Source organism: Pungitius pungitius, chromosome 19 (genome assembly GCF_949316345.1).
Source record: "Pungitius pungitius chromosome 19, fPunPun2.1, whole genome shotgun sequence".
Classification (NCBI taxonomy): Eukaryota; Metazoa; Chordata; class Actinopteri; order Perciformes; family Gasterosteidae; genus Pungitius; species Pungitius pungitius.
The window spans coordinates 3,736,103-3,750,125 of record NC_084918.1 but is presented as its reverse complement, the minus strand read 5'-3'; the positions used below and the strand labels follow the sequence as shown (position 1 = coordinate 3,750,125).

At 42.3% G+C, this 14,023-nt stretch overlaps 1 protein-coding gene across 2 annotated transcripts in view; it reads left to right on the top strand.

Moving 5' to 3' along the window:
- Positions 1–1,573: 1,573 nt before the first annotated feature.
- The window catches only part of pou6f2 (POU class 6 homeobox 2), a 57,476-nt gene continuing 45,026 nt past the window's right edge, over positions 1,574–14,023 (top strand). Inside the window, exons 1-2 of one of the 2 annotated variants that reach the window (XM_062559307.1) lie at positions 1,574–1,599; positions 4,474–4,661. In XM_062559307.1, the coding sequence (XP_062415291.1) occupies positions 4,490–4,661 (172 nt within the window). In that variant the 5' untranslated portion in view covers positions 1,574–1,599; positions 4,474–4,489. Of the gene's footprint in view, positions 1,600–4,295; positions 4,662–14,023 lie in introns of those variants that run through there. The other variant, XM_062559308.1, reaches the window with a different exon arrangement.

Here is a 14,023-nt window from a genome sequence, read left to right as displayed (position 1 = left end):
CGGTTGATAAATACAGTGCAGGAGCTTGATTTCAATATGTTTTTATTCCTCTTAAAACTAATATTTTGCTCTACTTTCATATCATATGCATGGAGGAGGCCCTCTCATATATGAGCATGTTTTAGAGGGGGGGGGGAAATAAATAAATAATCAAAACAACTCTCGCCCTCATAGGAGGAGTCAGATTAGTGTGCTGAAATCTTTGATGCTCCAGAATATCAGCTCCGTGGATCGATTTAGTAAAAAACACATACACACACACACACCTGACCAATCAGAGGCGTCGATCGGTTGCGGACCTGCTGGGCACCGTGGTTTACAAGCTTCAAAGAGCTCCTTTTAATACACTGCTTTGATAGCCCTCAGCCTTCACTGACCCACCGACCGTCCACTGGGGAGCATTTTAGCTTTAGTGGAGTAGAGATGAATAACTGCTGATCATATTAATGAGTGTAGAAAAAATCAGCTAAACTCATGACTACTTCTACCCCTGGCCTGTTATCCAAAATCGTGTATTTAGTGGAAGTAGCTTGGCTGGTAATGTGACAGATAAAGTTATACAAACCTTCTGCATTAGTCATAAGTAAATCTCAGAAATAATGAATAGCACTACTAATGAATAGCATAATGGGGTTTTGTTGAAACTGTAGAAGTATCCATTAACTATAAGAGAGGAGAACAGTTTGGTTAATAACCCTAAGGGGGAGACAAATCATCATATAACTTACCACATTAGGCATCTGGGTACATCACAGTAGAGTGAAACAGAACAGAAGGGCTCAAAATAGAACCTTCATATTTAGTGTTAGCCTTTAAATAAATCATTAGCACAAAAAGTAGTTGAGTTAATTTATTATAATATATTTTTTGACTGTTTTAAAAGTACTTTAAGAAAGGAAAAATATTTATTTTAAAACCGTAGAATCTTTGTTTTCTTTCAACCATGCATATGGTCTTATAAGTTAATAGTATTTATTTTTCACGTAAATCATTCATTAACTTATAAATATTAATTTGAGCTCAATGAGAATTCATTTTATAGTTAGTTAGAAACTCTTTTTTTCCCCCTGGTAACTAGATAAAAGATTGACCTAAAAGGTGAAACAATAATTCATTTTACTGAAGCAATGAGAACTAATTTGTTATTGCAGATATCGGATATCAATTTTGGCAGCATCTATACCCTTTCATTACTCAGGTCATTATAATTGCTTTAAAAGGAATACTTACCAGGTTCCAGAGGAAAAACTAATCGGCTAAGAGAGTTATTTGCTTTTTATCCAGTAGGCCATTTTGGACAGTGGTAATGTTGTCAAAATAACACCATTGATGATTTCTAGATGCTTTTTGTCCATGTTTTGTATTTAGAATACATGATGGATATATATATCATATAATAGAAAAATAATGTAATAAAACATGATGTCCAAAAGGGTGAATATTTGAGATCCATGTGAACGTGATTCCTATATTGTAACAATTTTTATATGTATTAATATTTTTTTTTTCTCTGTCCGAGATTCAGAGGAGTGTTGGAGTGGTGCGTGTCGATCAGAGGATGAAATCCCTCACAGTGTCCCTCACACTGCGACAGCACTGGTAAGACCACTAGCTATTAGCACGGGTATCTGATGACGCTCAGGACTCTGCTAACCGCTGATTATTCAGCCACTGGGGGAGTTTGGTGGGCGTGAGGCAGAGCGGGGGGATGGGGGGGGGGGGGGATCAAGTGCTTTTTCTTGTTCCTGCAACCTGTTCCTGAGCTGTGGGCAGACTCAGTGAACAGAAAAGAAACGAAACAAACCTCCCTTATGTCTTTGCCGTCAACCCTTTTAGACACACACACACACATCCAGACTCGCATTATTGCTAATCAGAGGTCTGAGGGTTACTTTAAAAAATGAAGCTGATCCCTTACACATCCACTGCTTAGAATCACTAATGTAATTTCTTATGGTAATTTTTAAATATCCCCTTTTATTACGGATTTTTACAATGAGATTACAGTTATCCCGTTATGTGTAATTGCATTACTCCCGCAGCTTAAATTGATAAACACACCCCGCCCGGTGGCATGATGGCAAATAGGCAACGCAAACGGTTGTGAAATGAGGTAATTAACAGCTGCGTGAGACAGTGAGAGATGTGCTGCCCCTTTATCCTCGAGCTTCAGAGGCCAAGGGAAGATTAGAGCTCTGATCTCATTCCCAGCACTTGTTTGGAGTCTGTCAGAAGGAGAAATGCCAGTATTAGAGAGGTACCGCCACACTCCTGATATGATGAAATAAGAGGAAAAGGGGAAAGGGAAAAAGATGGAGGGATGGACAGAAAGGACCATGCCCTTTTCTGAGGTGTCAGTAGTTTGTTTATTCTATTTTTCATCGTAGCTGCTAGGGTAAAGATTCCCATTTTTCCTTTATTTCTTTTCCCCTCACCTAACATAAAACACTACTCTTATTTTTTATAGGTCTTGCAAAAGTCTTATGCCCCAGTGAAAATTACATTGTGAAGCGGTAGAAATTTCAGGGCTGCCGTTGCTCTGCCCTGTCCCTCTGAGCTTTCAAACACTCAACAGACTGTGAAGAATAAATAATAAAAAACTATTGATTATTTTGATGACTGCAAGATTCAATTAGGTATTAATTTTGCCCTCCAGTGGACCTATCAAGCAACTCAAAGGAGAGGAGGCGGGAGGTGGGGGGTGGACCCAAATGCATGCATAGTGTGGCCAGGCTCAGACAGAGGGGAAAATGTGTTTACCTCGGCGGGCAGGGAGGTGCATTGATGCGCAGTGTCCCACATTTAAGTGCTTCACAAATGAAGCCCTGATGACTAGTGACATTGTTACCAGGGATATGAGTATTGACCAGCCGGCTTTACGTTTTTTAACGACAGCTTAAACTATTTCTATTGATTAACATTTTCATAGATTATCATGTGTCATATCAAAGAGGGCTGATTCTCGTGACGGCCACATTAAAAAGGCCCCTGTGGGCAGGAACTCATCGACCACCCGGATAGAAGTGGTGGTGGTGGTGGAGCGGTGGGGTTGGGGGGGGGGGGGGGTTGATGGGTGCGGGCAATTGATAACCTTCCTTTCTGGGCCTGAATGCGCTGGTCACCTTTCCCTTGCTCAGATATATTTAGGCTGGACGTTATGCATGTATAAGAAAGATGGCCATAGTCCTGCTGTCTCAGAGCCTGAGGTGAGGTGAACACTGTCTGAGGAGCTCTCCAGTCAGAGGACACAAGAGGGAAGAGACAGGGGGAGTGAAGGTGGGAGGGAAGGAGTGTGTGTGTGTGTGTGTGTGTTTTTGTTTGTGAAAGAGGCAGATAGAAGAGGGGGGGGGAGGGAGACAGGGGGGAGGTGACATCTCCTGGAAGCCACCCCAGGCTTGAACCCGTGGTGACCATTCAGATACACGTAGGTTGAGGAGGCTGCTTCTGGTTCAGTAGAAACATGCTGTAGCTGTGGCGGCATGTTTTAGCTGCTGTTTCAGTGACTTTAACATTTGGACTTTCTGAAAACCCTCTTTTTTATTTTTCACCCTTTTCTTTGGGAGCTTTGTTTAGGTAAGAGCAACGGCTTGCAAGAAACGTAACTTTCGATATTTGTAAAAGTCTTTGAAATTATTAGTAATACGACTGGAGATAAAACGTCCTGATGGAAGCATTTAAACATTTGATGGTGTTCATAAAATACCACTAAAGATGCGTTTTGGGGTATTTTTAAACCGCTGTGCTTCAGTCTATTTAAGTTATTCCCTTTGCAGATTTATTTTTCTATTGAAATGCTCAGACAGATAATGTTCTGATCTTACATGTAGATGTTCTTCTCTTTAGTTTAATGTGCTGACAAAAAATGAAAATAATTGGGTTAACATTTCGGGAACATCATATCTTGACTTCATATCTTGTTTAAATCAGGCCTTAAGTTCATGTTGCCTCACACTCTGCAGCGAGATGTCACCTTTGATATAATCTTATGTCCCCAACTGTGTGAAAATTTATATAATCGCTGGTGTGTGTTTTCACTCATTTCTTCTTCTGAGATGTAGAATTATTTGTATTTATCCGCACACAGCCCTTTGTAGACTGCTGTCAGCTTAGTGTTCGCTGGAGATGAGGCACATGTCAGGTAGTAATGAGCCCTTTGAGATGGATGTATCACCGTTTTAGGACTGCAGGGTATAATGGTAACGCCACGCCATCCGTAACAGTTCTTCACCAGGCAGCAGCCGGCAGTATCAGCGGGGAAGCACCAGCCTCAGATAAAAAAGAGAGCTGGAGAGGGAGGGAGCAGGGGAGAGAGAGAGGGAGAGTGATGAGTGAGCAATAGAAAGGAGAAGCCGGGTAGAGCGGGAGTGAGTAGAGACATAGAGAAGGAGCCGGTGAGACGCCGAAGCACGTCTAACCAGGGGTGTCTTCTCTTTTTATTTCCCCCTCCTCCCTGCTTCCCACCTGGGCTAGCAGCTCCCTCCAGGACCCGATGATTACAGGGCAGCTGAGCAAGCCACTGCTCTCCCTGCGCAGCGACATGAGCGCGGCAGAGCTCCGGGCGGACGACAAAGCGGGCAGCCCGGACAGCGACCTGAACGACGAGCCCCTGCTCCTGTCCTCCGAGGCGGCGGACGGAGAGGGCACTCCCAACAAGCTGTACGGTGAGTCCCGCGCGTGCCTCGCGAGGCGCTGCTGGCTGGAGGTCTGCTTTTCAGCAGCGGAGAGGTGAGGACAGAGAGCCTCCAGTGCTGGGACAGGTGTCATCAGTGGCAGACAGCAAACTAAGTTTAAGTGCGGTTTCCAAGTTGGCGTTTGGCTCTTTTAAAGATCGGGGAAATTGTATTTTGTGTCATTTTGATGTTGTTGAGATGTTTGGGGCACCTTCAGATATTTCTATTTCTCCTTCATATAAAATGTGTGGATAAAAGTTTTAATTTCCCTCCTTCACAACTGGTGTTTGGTTGTTATTCCTTCAAATGGAGAAAGTATCACATTTGCTACATTGTTTAAAATTAATTAAACTTTTTATTGGTGATGAGTGCAATTTAAACCTTTACTTTATGTGAGCTATAATATTTATTATAAGCACGTCACACTCGATATCACTGTTTCTAGAGACTTCTCTCGCAGCTACTTATTCTCAGTTTATTAAGTCTTTTGGCATCTTTAATTGCAAATGATCCTCAAAATAATCCAATTTCTGTATCAGCACCTCATTATTGTTGCAGTTATCTCATTATTTGAATGTCTATTGTGGTTTTGTCTATTATAATAACCTTCAATTATGTGGATTAATTCACTAGGCCACATTATGAATCAATAAGCGTGACATAAATTACAATTTTAAGCCAATTTTAAAATGATTTAATTTGTTGAGAAATGTAATGTAGCTCATTAGTGAGATTTTAAAGTCATTAAAATTGTAAATGATTAAAAATGGAATATTTATAATTACATTAAATTATAGATAGATTTATCAGATTTGTCCTTGTGTAGAGAGCTGCAGAAGCTTAAACCTTATATATTTCATTTCAATGAAATGTTGTGCTTTTATCTCTAGTTTTTGTGACATGCATCCACATAAACAAATTAATTCTAAGACTTTATGATGTTGAATCATTTAGTTATATTTTTTATGTTGATGTAAGGAAGCAAAAATCCCTTTTTAATGGCTTAAGATGCTTCTGTTTTGTGTATTTGGACAGAGAGTCTGTGCATGTCTTAATGGGTCAGAAATTCTCATACTTATTTGTTTTATTGCTGGTCATGAATTTATAAACGTGCATGATTTGTGTGTTTTTCGAGGTTTTAATGAGATTTGTTGCTAGAATGTCATTATGTCTGTGTGTGCGTTTGTGTGTACGTGTTTCCGGGGAAGCAGCAGTGAGTATAGTAGAGCGCCTAAATACTGAGCTCGCCAAACATTTTCGAACGAAATGAAATAAGAATTTGGACAAGAGCTAGCCAAACCTAATCAGCGAGAGTTCAGCTGTCTTTTAAATCCTTTTTTCGAGAATAACCCGGGGCGAACGTCTTCTAAACGAGGACTGTGTTCTGCAGGATTTGTCTCAGAAGTGTTGCAATTTGGTTTAATAAGCATCAAGTCTCTCCCTCTGTTTTTGACTCATCTGCTGCTACTCACTTGATACTTTCTGCTTCTCTTCTTCTCTCTCGTTAAATGCTTCACTATTTATCTTTGAACTCTTTCGGGCTTCACATTACCATTATGCCTCTGACAGTGATAATTCTCCCAGTAAAACATGCGAGGGAATTATATTTCTTAGGCCATAGGATTGGGATTTTTTTGTGTCCACTTTGTGCTCGGTGTCCGCTGATGGCCTGTCTGATGGCCAGTCAGAGCGTCTCCAGTGAGAGTTTTTGGGGGATGGTTTCCCTCTGCCCGCTGGCGGAGCCCTGGGCTGTGCCAGCGGCAGGTTTGCTTTGGGATCGGCTGCTCACATGACCTGTCAGAGAGGAAGGCAGGCAACGACGAGACGTGGCACAGTAGTGTCTTTGGCTGGGCGAGATAAGAGGGAAGAATATGAGAGAGTGTGTGTGGGGGTTAAAGAAGAATATATTCTTCATTAATTTATTTAAATTCTGCCAGAGAGTAGAGGTTTGATAGTGACTTGCATTTCTCTTTTTTAACCTAGAATGGTTGTGTGCTTGTTTAGTGGGGTGTTCACTTAAAGTTTAAGTGAACATTATGGAAACTTTTGTGTTCCAAAACACTTTAGTTGATGGATTATATAACCCGCTATGAGGTCTATGCACGCTCTCTAAAAGCAATTGAGCGTAACACATGTGGCCATAAATGCAAAAGCAAACCTATTTGTCTTAATTCCAGACAAGCTGGCAATTTAGAGATGCTCGATTTCCACAAAATAGGAATGAGAATAGAATGTATCTAAAGGTATTTTGGCCCTTAGAGGAGCTAAAGCAGGATAAACAACAACGAGCTACATTTAGACAGTAGTAGGGAACATTTGTAATTGCAGTTCTCTCCATTCTGTTATCAACATGTATGTCACAGATATTGAAACAATCCTGAATGGAGCCTCAAAAGTTAAATTTATCAGTGGTTTTCTTTATGTGGTTCTGAACTGTGCAGAAGCCACAATATTAAGATTATTCCCTTTACTTGCATTGTGGTAAAGAAGCGAGAATCAATTCTGGATTCTCCCTCTTCAGAGTAACAATCCAAACTTTGTTCTGTTTCACAGCGGTTATTGAGCAAATTCTCTGTTGTCGTGCCCCAATTACACGAGTGACATAACTAACACGCTAACCATACGCAGATTATCTGCACACACTTAATAGTTTCGGGTTGAAAGAAAATTGTGTAACGACTTAATTTGCTCCTCTACAAAAGTGTTACTGTATCGTGCACACAGAACACATTCGATCTCAAATGCTGAAAAGCTCTGCATACAAGTTAAGAATAGTTGTATTGCATGCACACCGCTCCATGCACTGTGATTGATTCATACAATTGTGATGATAGTTAGTCATCTGATGAGAACAAATTAATGAAATGTCCCCGGACAGATCATGTAAACCAGATCTCCTGTCGCTCTGACTTTTTTGCTACAAAAGACGTGATGAAAACGGCACTTTGTGCCTCATTGTCCAGTAGTGTCCATCAACATACTTTGTTTACTTTTATACTGAACAGTTTTGAATCATCATTGATATCGCTGCATGTCTCTCTGTAGTTACATTCACCATTTACTGTCTAGTGTGTTTTCTAGAGAGCCAACCACAACTTCTCCTCCCTGCGCAGTTGATGCTCAACCTGGGTTTTAGTCTTCTGTGCATCAGTCGGCACGAGAAGGAGAAGCGAGTCGGAGACAATGACAGGAGCGGTCATGTTTGTCTACAGTAAATTGTCCACCTTGTGCACCCACCACATGCTCACTGCAGTGGTGAAAGGGTCGTTCTCCTCCTAAAAGCTTGCCTGTGCAAATAGTCTTCCACTTCAGCTAACAGGGGCTACGAGGCACCACAAACATCCTGCCGCCTTGTATTTATTCCAAGTAGAAGTGGACATTAGGTGGGAAAGCTGTGGTTAGTAGGGCAAGCAATTCTTTTTTTTTTTTTTTTTTTTTTAAAGGACGGGTTGGTGTTGGATGCGTACAGTTTCTGTCTTCTCTTCTCAAGCAAATCTCCCCCTTTCAGACATCAACAGACAAGATAATAAGACACTCAGAGCACAATTCCGTATTATATTCAGCAACCAAAGGCTCATCTCTTGTCAGTTTGCATTTACTCTCCCAAGGATGTGACGCTTCTATCATCACGCTGTCAAAGTGAGCCAGGCTGGAACGACAGGAGCACTCATTTCATACACTTACTGTCTACATGAAATGGTCTGCACTTATTCGGATTCTGCCAAAATGGTGGAACATTTTCACAAAGGTCACCTAGAGAGCCCCCTCCCCAAAAGAGCAAAATGAATCTCTCATTGATTCTTGGTGTTGGAGGTCATTCAGAACAGAAAAAATCCTACTGTCTACTGTAAGGCTTCACTCACACTCCGATTGTACGAAGGATTGGTTGAATTAAGGCTTTAATGAATTAAATCCATAGACTAGTGCCCCACACAGGACTTTTATTTGGTAGAGAATTTAGATAATTTATCATCAGTAGCTGTAGTTCTACTTGGAGCTGTAGTTAACCAAAGATGCTCTTGGTCCACTGAACATCTGCCTCCTGTTGTTCAAGCAATCAATGTGGTCGATGGGGGGGGGGGTTAAATCCGGCTACTGGTTATTTCTAAATTAACTAAATTGGCCTCAAACATCAAAATCTATGGGCAGCATATTAAACCTTTTTTTATGTAATTATTTTATAATTAAATGATAACTACTGCCAGAGCCCATTAGCGTGCAGCAGCCTGTATTCCTATTTCAAACATTGGGTTTAAGTAAACAAAACAAGAGCATGTGAATTTAGATTTTGATACCAATGTCCTCCTTTTTAAATCAAGTATTTGGCTTATAGGTGACTCAACTCGGTTCACTGAAAGTCAAACATGTCAGTTTCAGACTTTGTGTGATGTCCGTGGACGCTGTGGTCTACACTTCAGAAAAGATGGAGATACTCAGCTGGAAACTATTCAAACAAGAAGCGGCCAGTTGTGAAGTAGTTTCAACTTACTTGAAAGACTCCAGAAGACTTTGAAATGTTTTGACCAATATTTTTCTTTCTCTTTGTTAAACGTCGCAATGAGGAGGATTTTCTCTCTTTGAAGAGAGGCGGACTTTCTTTTTTTTACAAACTCCACAGCCTTGAGGTTTTTAATTTTTGTAAAACTTTCAACTCTAATTGATTATCTTTTTCTTATTGCAAAACCCTAAAATCCACTAATTTATTATGTTAATATACCATTATAGGACTGTCTTTTGTGCAAAATGTGTGCGTATACATAAATGTGCAAAGAGACACACACTGCTAGAGGCACGAGTTGTTATTATTTTTGTGTAATCAGCTTAGTGAGCGGGATGCATGGGGGGGGGGGGGCAGGCTGCTTTCTGATGCAAAGAGCCACGTAATGTTGTGGGGCGAGGTTAAGTAATAAAGTGGCGCGAACCGAGTGCTGAATGGGCCACGCTGAGTAAATAAGAGTGGATAAAGGAGACCGAGGGAGAACACGTCTTTCCCCAGGAGGTGGATCTCATTATGGGGATTTCAAACTTGGAAACAAGCTTAATGCATGACTATAAAGCAGGTGTAATACATTTGCTAATGTGCCCGCAGCGCTACGGGCTACTGCAACACATTCCCTGCGTGGCACGGAGGACGGGGAGGATGAGCTCAGGGAGGACTTCTTCTTCGGGGGGTTTTTTTTCGATGCAAACAGCAGTAAAGGTCACCAGGTTTCACGGATGCAGAAATGACTTTGAGCAAAATAACTGACAGTATAATTCTCCCTGTTGTTTGTAGATTTTAGAGTCAAGAAGATTTCTGTTGCCTCGACTAGAAAGTGTCTCAAACAAAAGCACTTCACACGTTTTGTAGGTGGATAGCTGGGGAGAAAAAAAAAATGAATTTCAATATGCATTTATTTTGAGTTATACACTTGTCTTTTAAGTTGGAAAATCATTTTCAGAAAAACGTATATGTGGTGTGGCATGCGCTCCATAACCAATATGAGCCTTTCATGTAGAGCTAACAAAGAGGCATCACATCTCCTGGCATGGACACGGTTGGTGTTGTTGAGATGTAATTGAAGCTGCAAGGGTCACATTTTCGGAATAGGAATTACAGTCTTGTCTTTGACTTGTGTGGCGTGAACCAGAGAAACATCCCACAGCCCTTGTGTCCTTCACAAGCCTTTATTATTTATAACGCTCGCTCTTTGAGCAATGACCAGTACTAATGCATAACCTTCTGTCCTTCTGGCTGATTCGCTTCCTTTGAAACCAAAGATTGAGGCAGGAGAAGTGGGTGTAGGGTGGATGAGGGGGGGGGAGGGGTGCTAGTATAGGGCAGTGGAGATCCAGGCTATCGAGATGTTTTTATTTTTTTTTCCCTTTATATCTGAAGATGTGGAATAACACTGTGATGATTCCTTCCTTCCAGAATAGAGTTATGGGCTTCAAAGCAATACTATTTCCAGTCGTTCCTCCTTCCACTATTTGTCTTCCCCCCCCCCCCCCAGAATAACGTGCCGGCGCGTGATGGGCTGGCCTGGGTGTCTTTTAGCTACATGATTCTCTGCTTGTTTTCACACTAAACCAGTCAACTCTGTCAATATCACAGCAACAGGGGAATATACAGTCACAACTAACACGGGCCTCTTTTCCAGATAAACTATTTTTTAGATCAGGTTCAGTAGCGGTACAATAAAGTCTTGTGCAGCTTTTATCAGCTGATGTCATCCTATAGTGATCCAGCCTGTGCTGCAGCGCTGGTGTGATCCATTGTTATAATACCTCTACGACAGAAGGAACGTGTGTGAGGAGGAGAGGGGGCTTTGAGGGGCAAGGGGTGGAAAGTGGGACATAGGCAGCATTAGCGCCGGATAGCCTGGGGGGGGGGGGGGGGGGCGAGGCTGATGTGTCAGGCATGACATGTGGGTGTCTAGTCCCCCCCACCCCCCCACACACACACACACACACACCCTTAGCCATGGACTGCCCTCGCACCACACTACCTCTAAATGTCCTGCAGCTGACCAGAAGCAAAATCCCTAAAAATATGCTGAAGATACTCATTCAAATGGTTCAACTGCATCTCTAGATTATTTTTTTATTAATGATTGATCTGTTATATATATTTTCCATTTGATTTTTGTTCCACTAACTTTTGGAAAATATAAAAAAATGTCCATCTCAATTATCCAGAGCCCAGCGTGATGATTCTCAATGTTTTCATTCAACAGTAAAAAAAAATAAAACTAAAAATTATTCTTAAATTCGTAATGATGATTTCAAAATGAACCAAAAAATAAAAACGCTGTATATTTTCGAAATTGAAACGATGTTGGACATTCCTTCATTATTACTTGATTGGAACTAATGTCATCTTGATTGATTGAGAAACTATTTTCACTTTTTAATTACTACTTTTTTGCCTAAAAATGAACTTAATCATTAAGATTAACAAACGAATTGTCAAAGAAGCCTCCGGTTTCTGTACAAAGTATGATCAAAGATGTGTGCTGCGGACTGAGAGGAAAGGCTTTTACCCATCACAGGGTTGCAGGCTGCCGGCAGCAGAATCCTATTTACAGCAAATATCATTTAAGTAATTTAGGAGGCGGAGCAATGGTGAAGCGGGCATCTCCTAAAAGGCTTACTGCTCTCTAAAGCTAGTCTTCATCTCCCCACCTTCGCTGATGGCTATAAAAGGATGAAGAATCATTTGGATTGTTATTTGCCTCTTTCCACCCTGAGCTAATCAGGTTGACATTGCTTCGGGAATGAGGAAGACGCTCCCTAACAGATGTGCATCGTGTGCAAAGTGTCCTGAGCCCCCCCCCCCCCTCTCCCCCCTGCAAAGACAACAAAAGCCTTTCCCTCCCCTTCTCCATCGTTCCCTCTCCCCCACACCAGCCTCTCCTTCTTGACCTTTGAAATGGGCATTGCCTCTTCTCACCAATTTACCTCCCTCTGGTCCCTCTCATGCTCGCGCTGCTTCCATCTCCACTCCAGCATCAAGGGAGAGACCCGGTAAGAGCTGGCACAGAGCACTCTCATGTTCTACAGCCTTTTCGGTAAAGACCGGTGGCCACCCGTGAGAGCGTAAGTGTCGGGGCGCAGAGGCCTGACTGCTCTGAGCATCGTCTGCATGCAGATTCGCCCGCGAACCGAAGTGGACTATTTTCTTTTGTTTACATTCCAAAAGCTCCGGCCAGTGGAGACCGCTATTACACCGTTGCATCCATTTCCTCCGCCCGCCCGCCGGTGCTCGTGCTTCCTCTCTCCTCTCTCCTCCTCCACCACCACCTTTGCAACTCCGTGACTCCATAATTCCACTTTGTGCCAGAATAATGAATGAGATATTGGGTTTCACCCAGCAAGGTCTCCGCCGTTGCGAGACGAGGGATCTCGCTCTGATGTTCGAGGCCCAGAGGAAGCGCCGTGGCCTCTTCTCCGTCTTGCCCCGCGCCAGGCTCTTAATTAAGGAAATGACAGCTCTTTGAGCAGCAGCAGTAGCCATAATGTAGCTAATAGTGTTACAGGCAGACACTCAAAAGTCCATCCCTGGTGATTTTCTATCCCCAGAAACACTGTTGTTGACCTACCCTCTGCAGCGTCTCCACTACAGCCTCTAAACAGAGTATTACTTCCCCGCCGGTCCGGAGGGAGCCATCTGACTAAGAGCACCTGGAGTTATTGGCAGCAGATTATGCCCTGTGTTATTGTTCAGGGCTTTGCTGGGAGTAATGAAACACTGAGCTAAATCACTGGTGATTTTTGGCCCCCTTGCATTCTACAAGGAGCTGAGTAAATCACTATGGCACCGACGCTGCATGTTATAGGCCGCTCTCTTCCATGCGGCGCCGCGCCTGGCATGTTGCAAGGCTTCTTGGGCTTCATCCCAGGCCGCTTTAGGTGGAAAAGCGGAAATTAAATGAGCTGGTGCTCTGCATTTCTTTGTCTTTGCAACGCAACGTCGACTTTCAAGGTGGTATTAACAAAAATCAATGTCCACGCCACCTCGGACAATCGGATATACTTGATGTGGCTTGTTTATCTCGGCCCGTCCTTTTACTTTTCAACAAGCTCGCTCTCCAACAGACTCTGAATTCAACAGCACAACACATATTTCATTATGCAAATCATGGTGCTGTTTTGCATGTTTGTGCGCTATAATAATTATCTTTACTTCAATAATTCCATGTATTATAACAATTGCTGATGTAATCCCTTTAAAATCTTCGGCGTTTTTGAATGTGTTCACATGTGAAATTATTTTCTATGGATTAAATTCCAGTGGCAAAATGATTGACACCATCTTAATAGCAAACACATGCACTCAGCCAGACATTTTCAAAAGGACCATTTATAAAAAGTGGGGGTCGGCTGTTCATTCTGAATAGGCTGAATCGTTACCAGGCCTCTCTCGTACATTTGACAACTTACATAATGCATTTCCACTAAAATAGCTTAAGTGTTAAAGCTTCTTTTATGGGCAAGAATTGATCCATGAATGCTTTGAGGCGAAAGCTAACATGAACACAAAGCTTTCAATAACACCCATTTTATTCAGACTGTCAATGTATGAAGCGGTTGCATTAGAGAAGGTGGCATGCTGATTGCTTCATGAAATCCAGGCTAATTGTTTTGTGGTGCAGTCCTTGGGGCACCCTGCATTAAGACAGGCTGAACAAAGTCAAATAAATATGGCTCTTTGCCCCCCCCCCCCACCTCACCGCCGGACACACACACACACACACACACACAGACCTTCTGCCTTGTGTGGCATTGAAAGTCGCTCTCCAGTGGCCACTTTGGTGATCAATGAAAGAGAATTTATATAGCGGTGGATATTGGCGATATTTCCATGACATAAG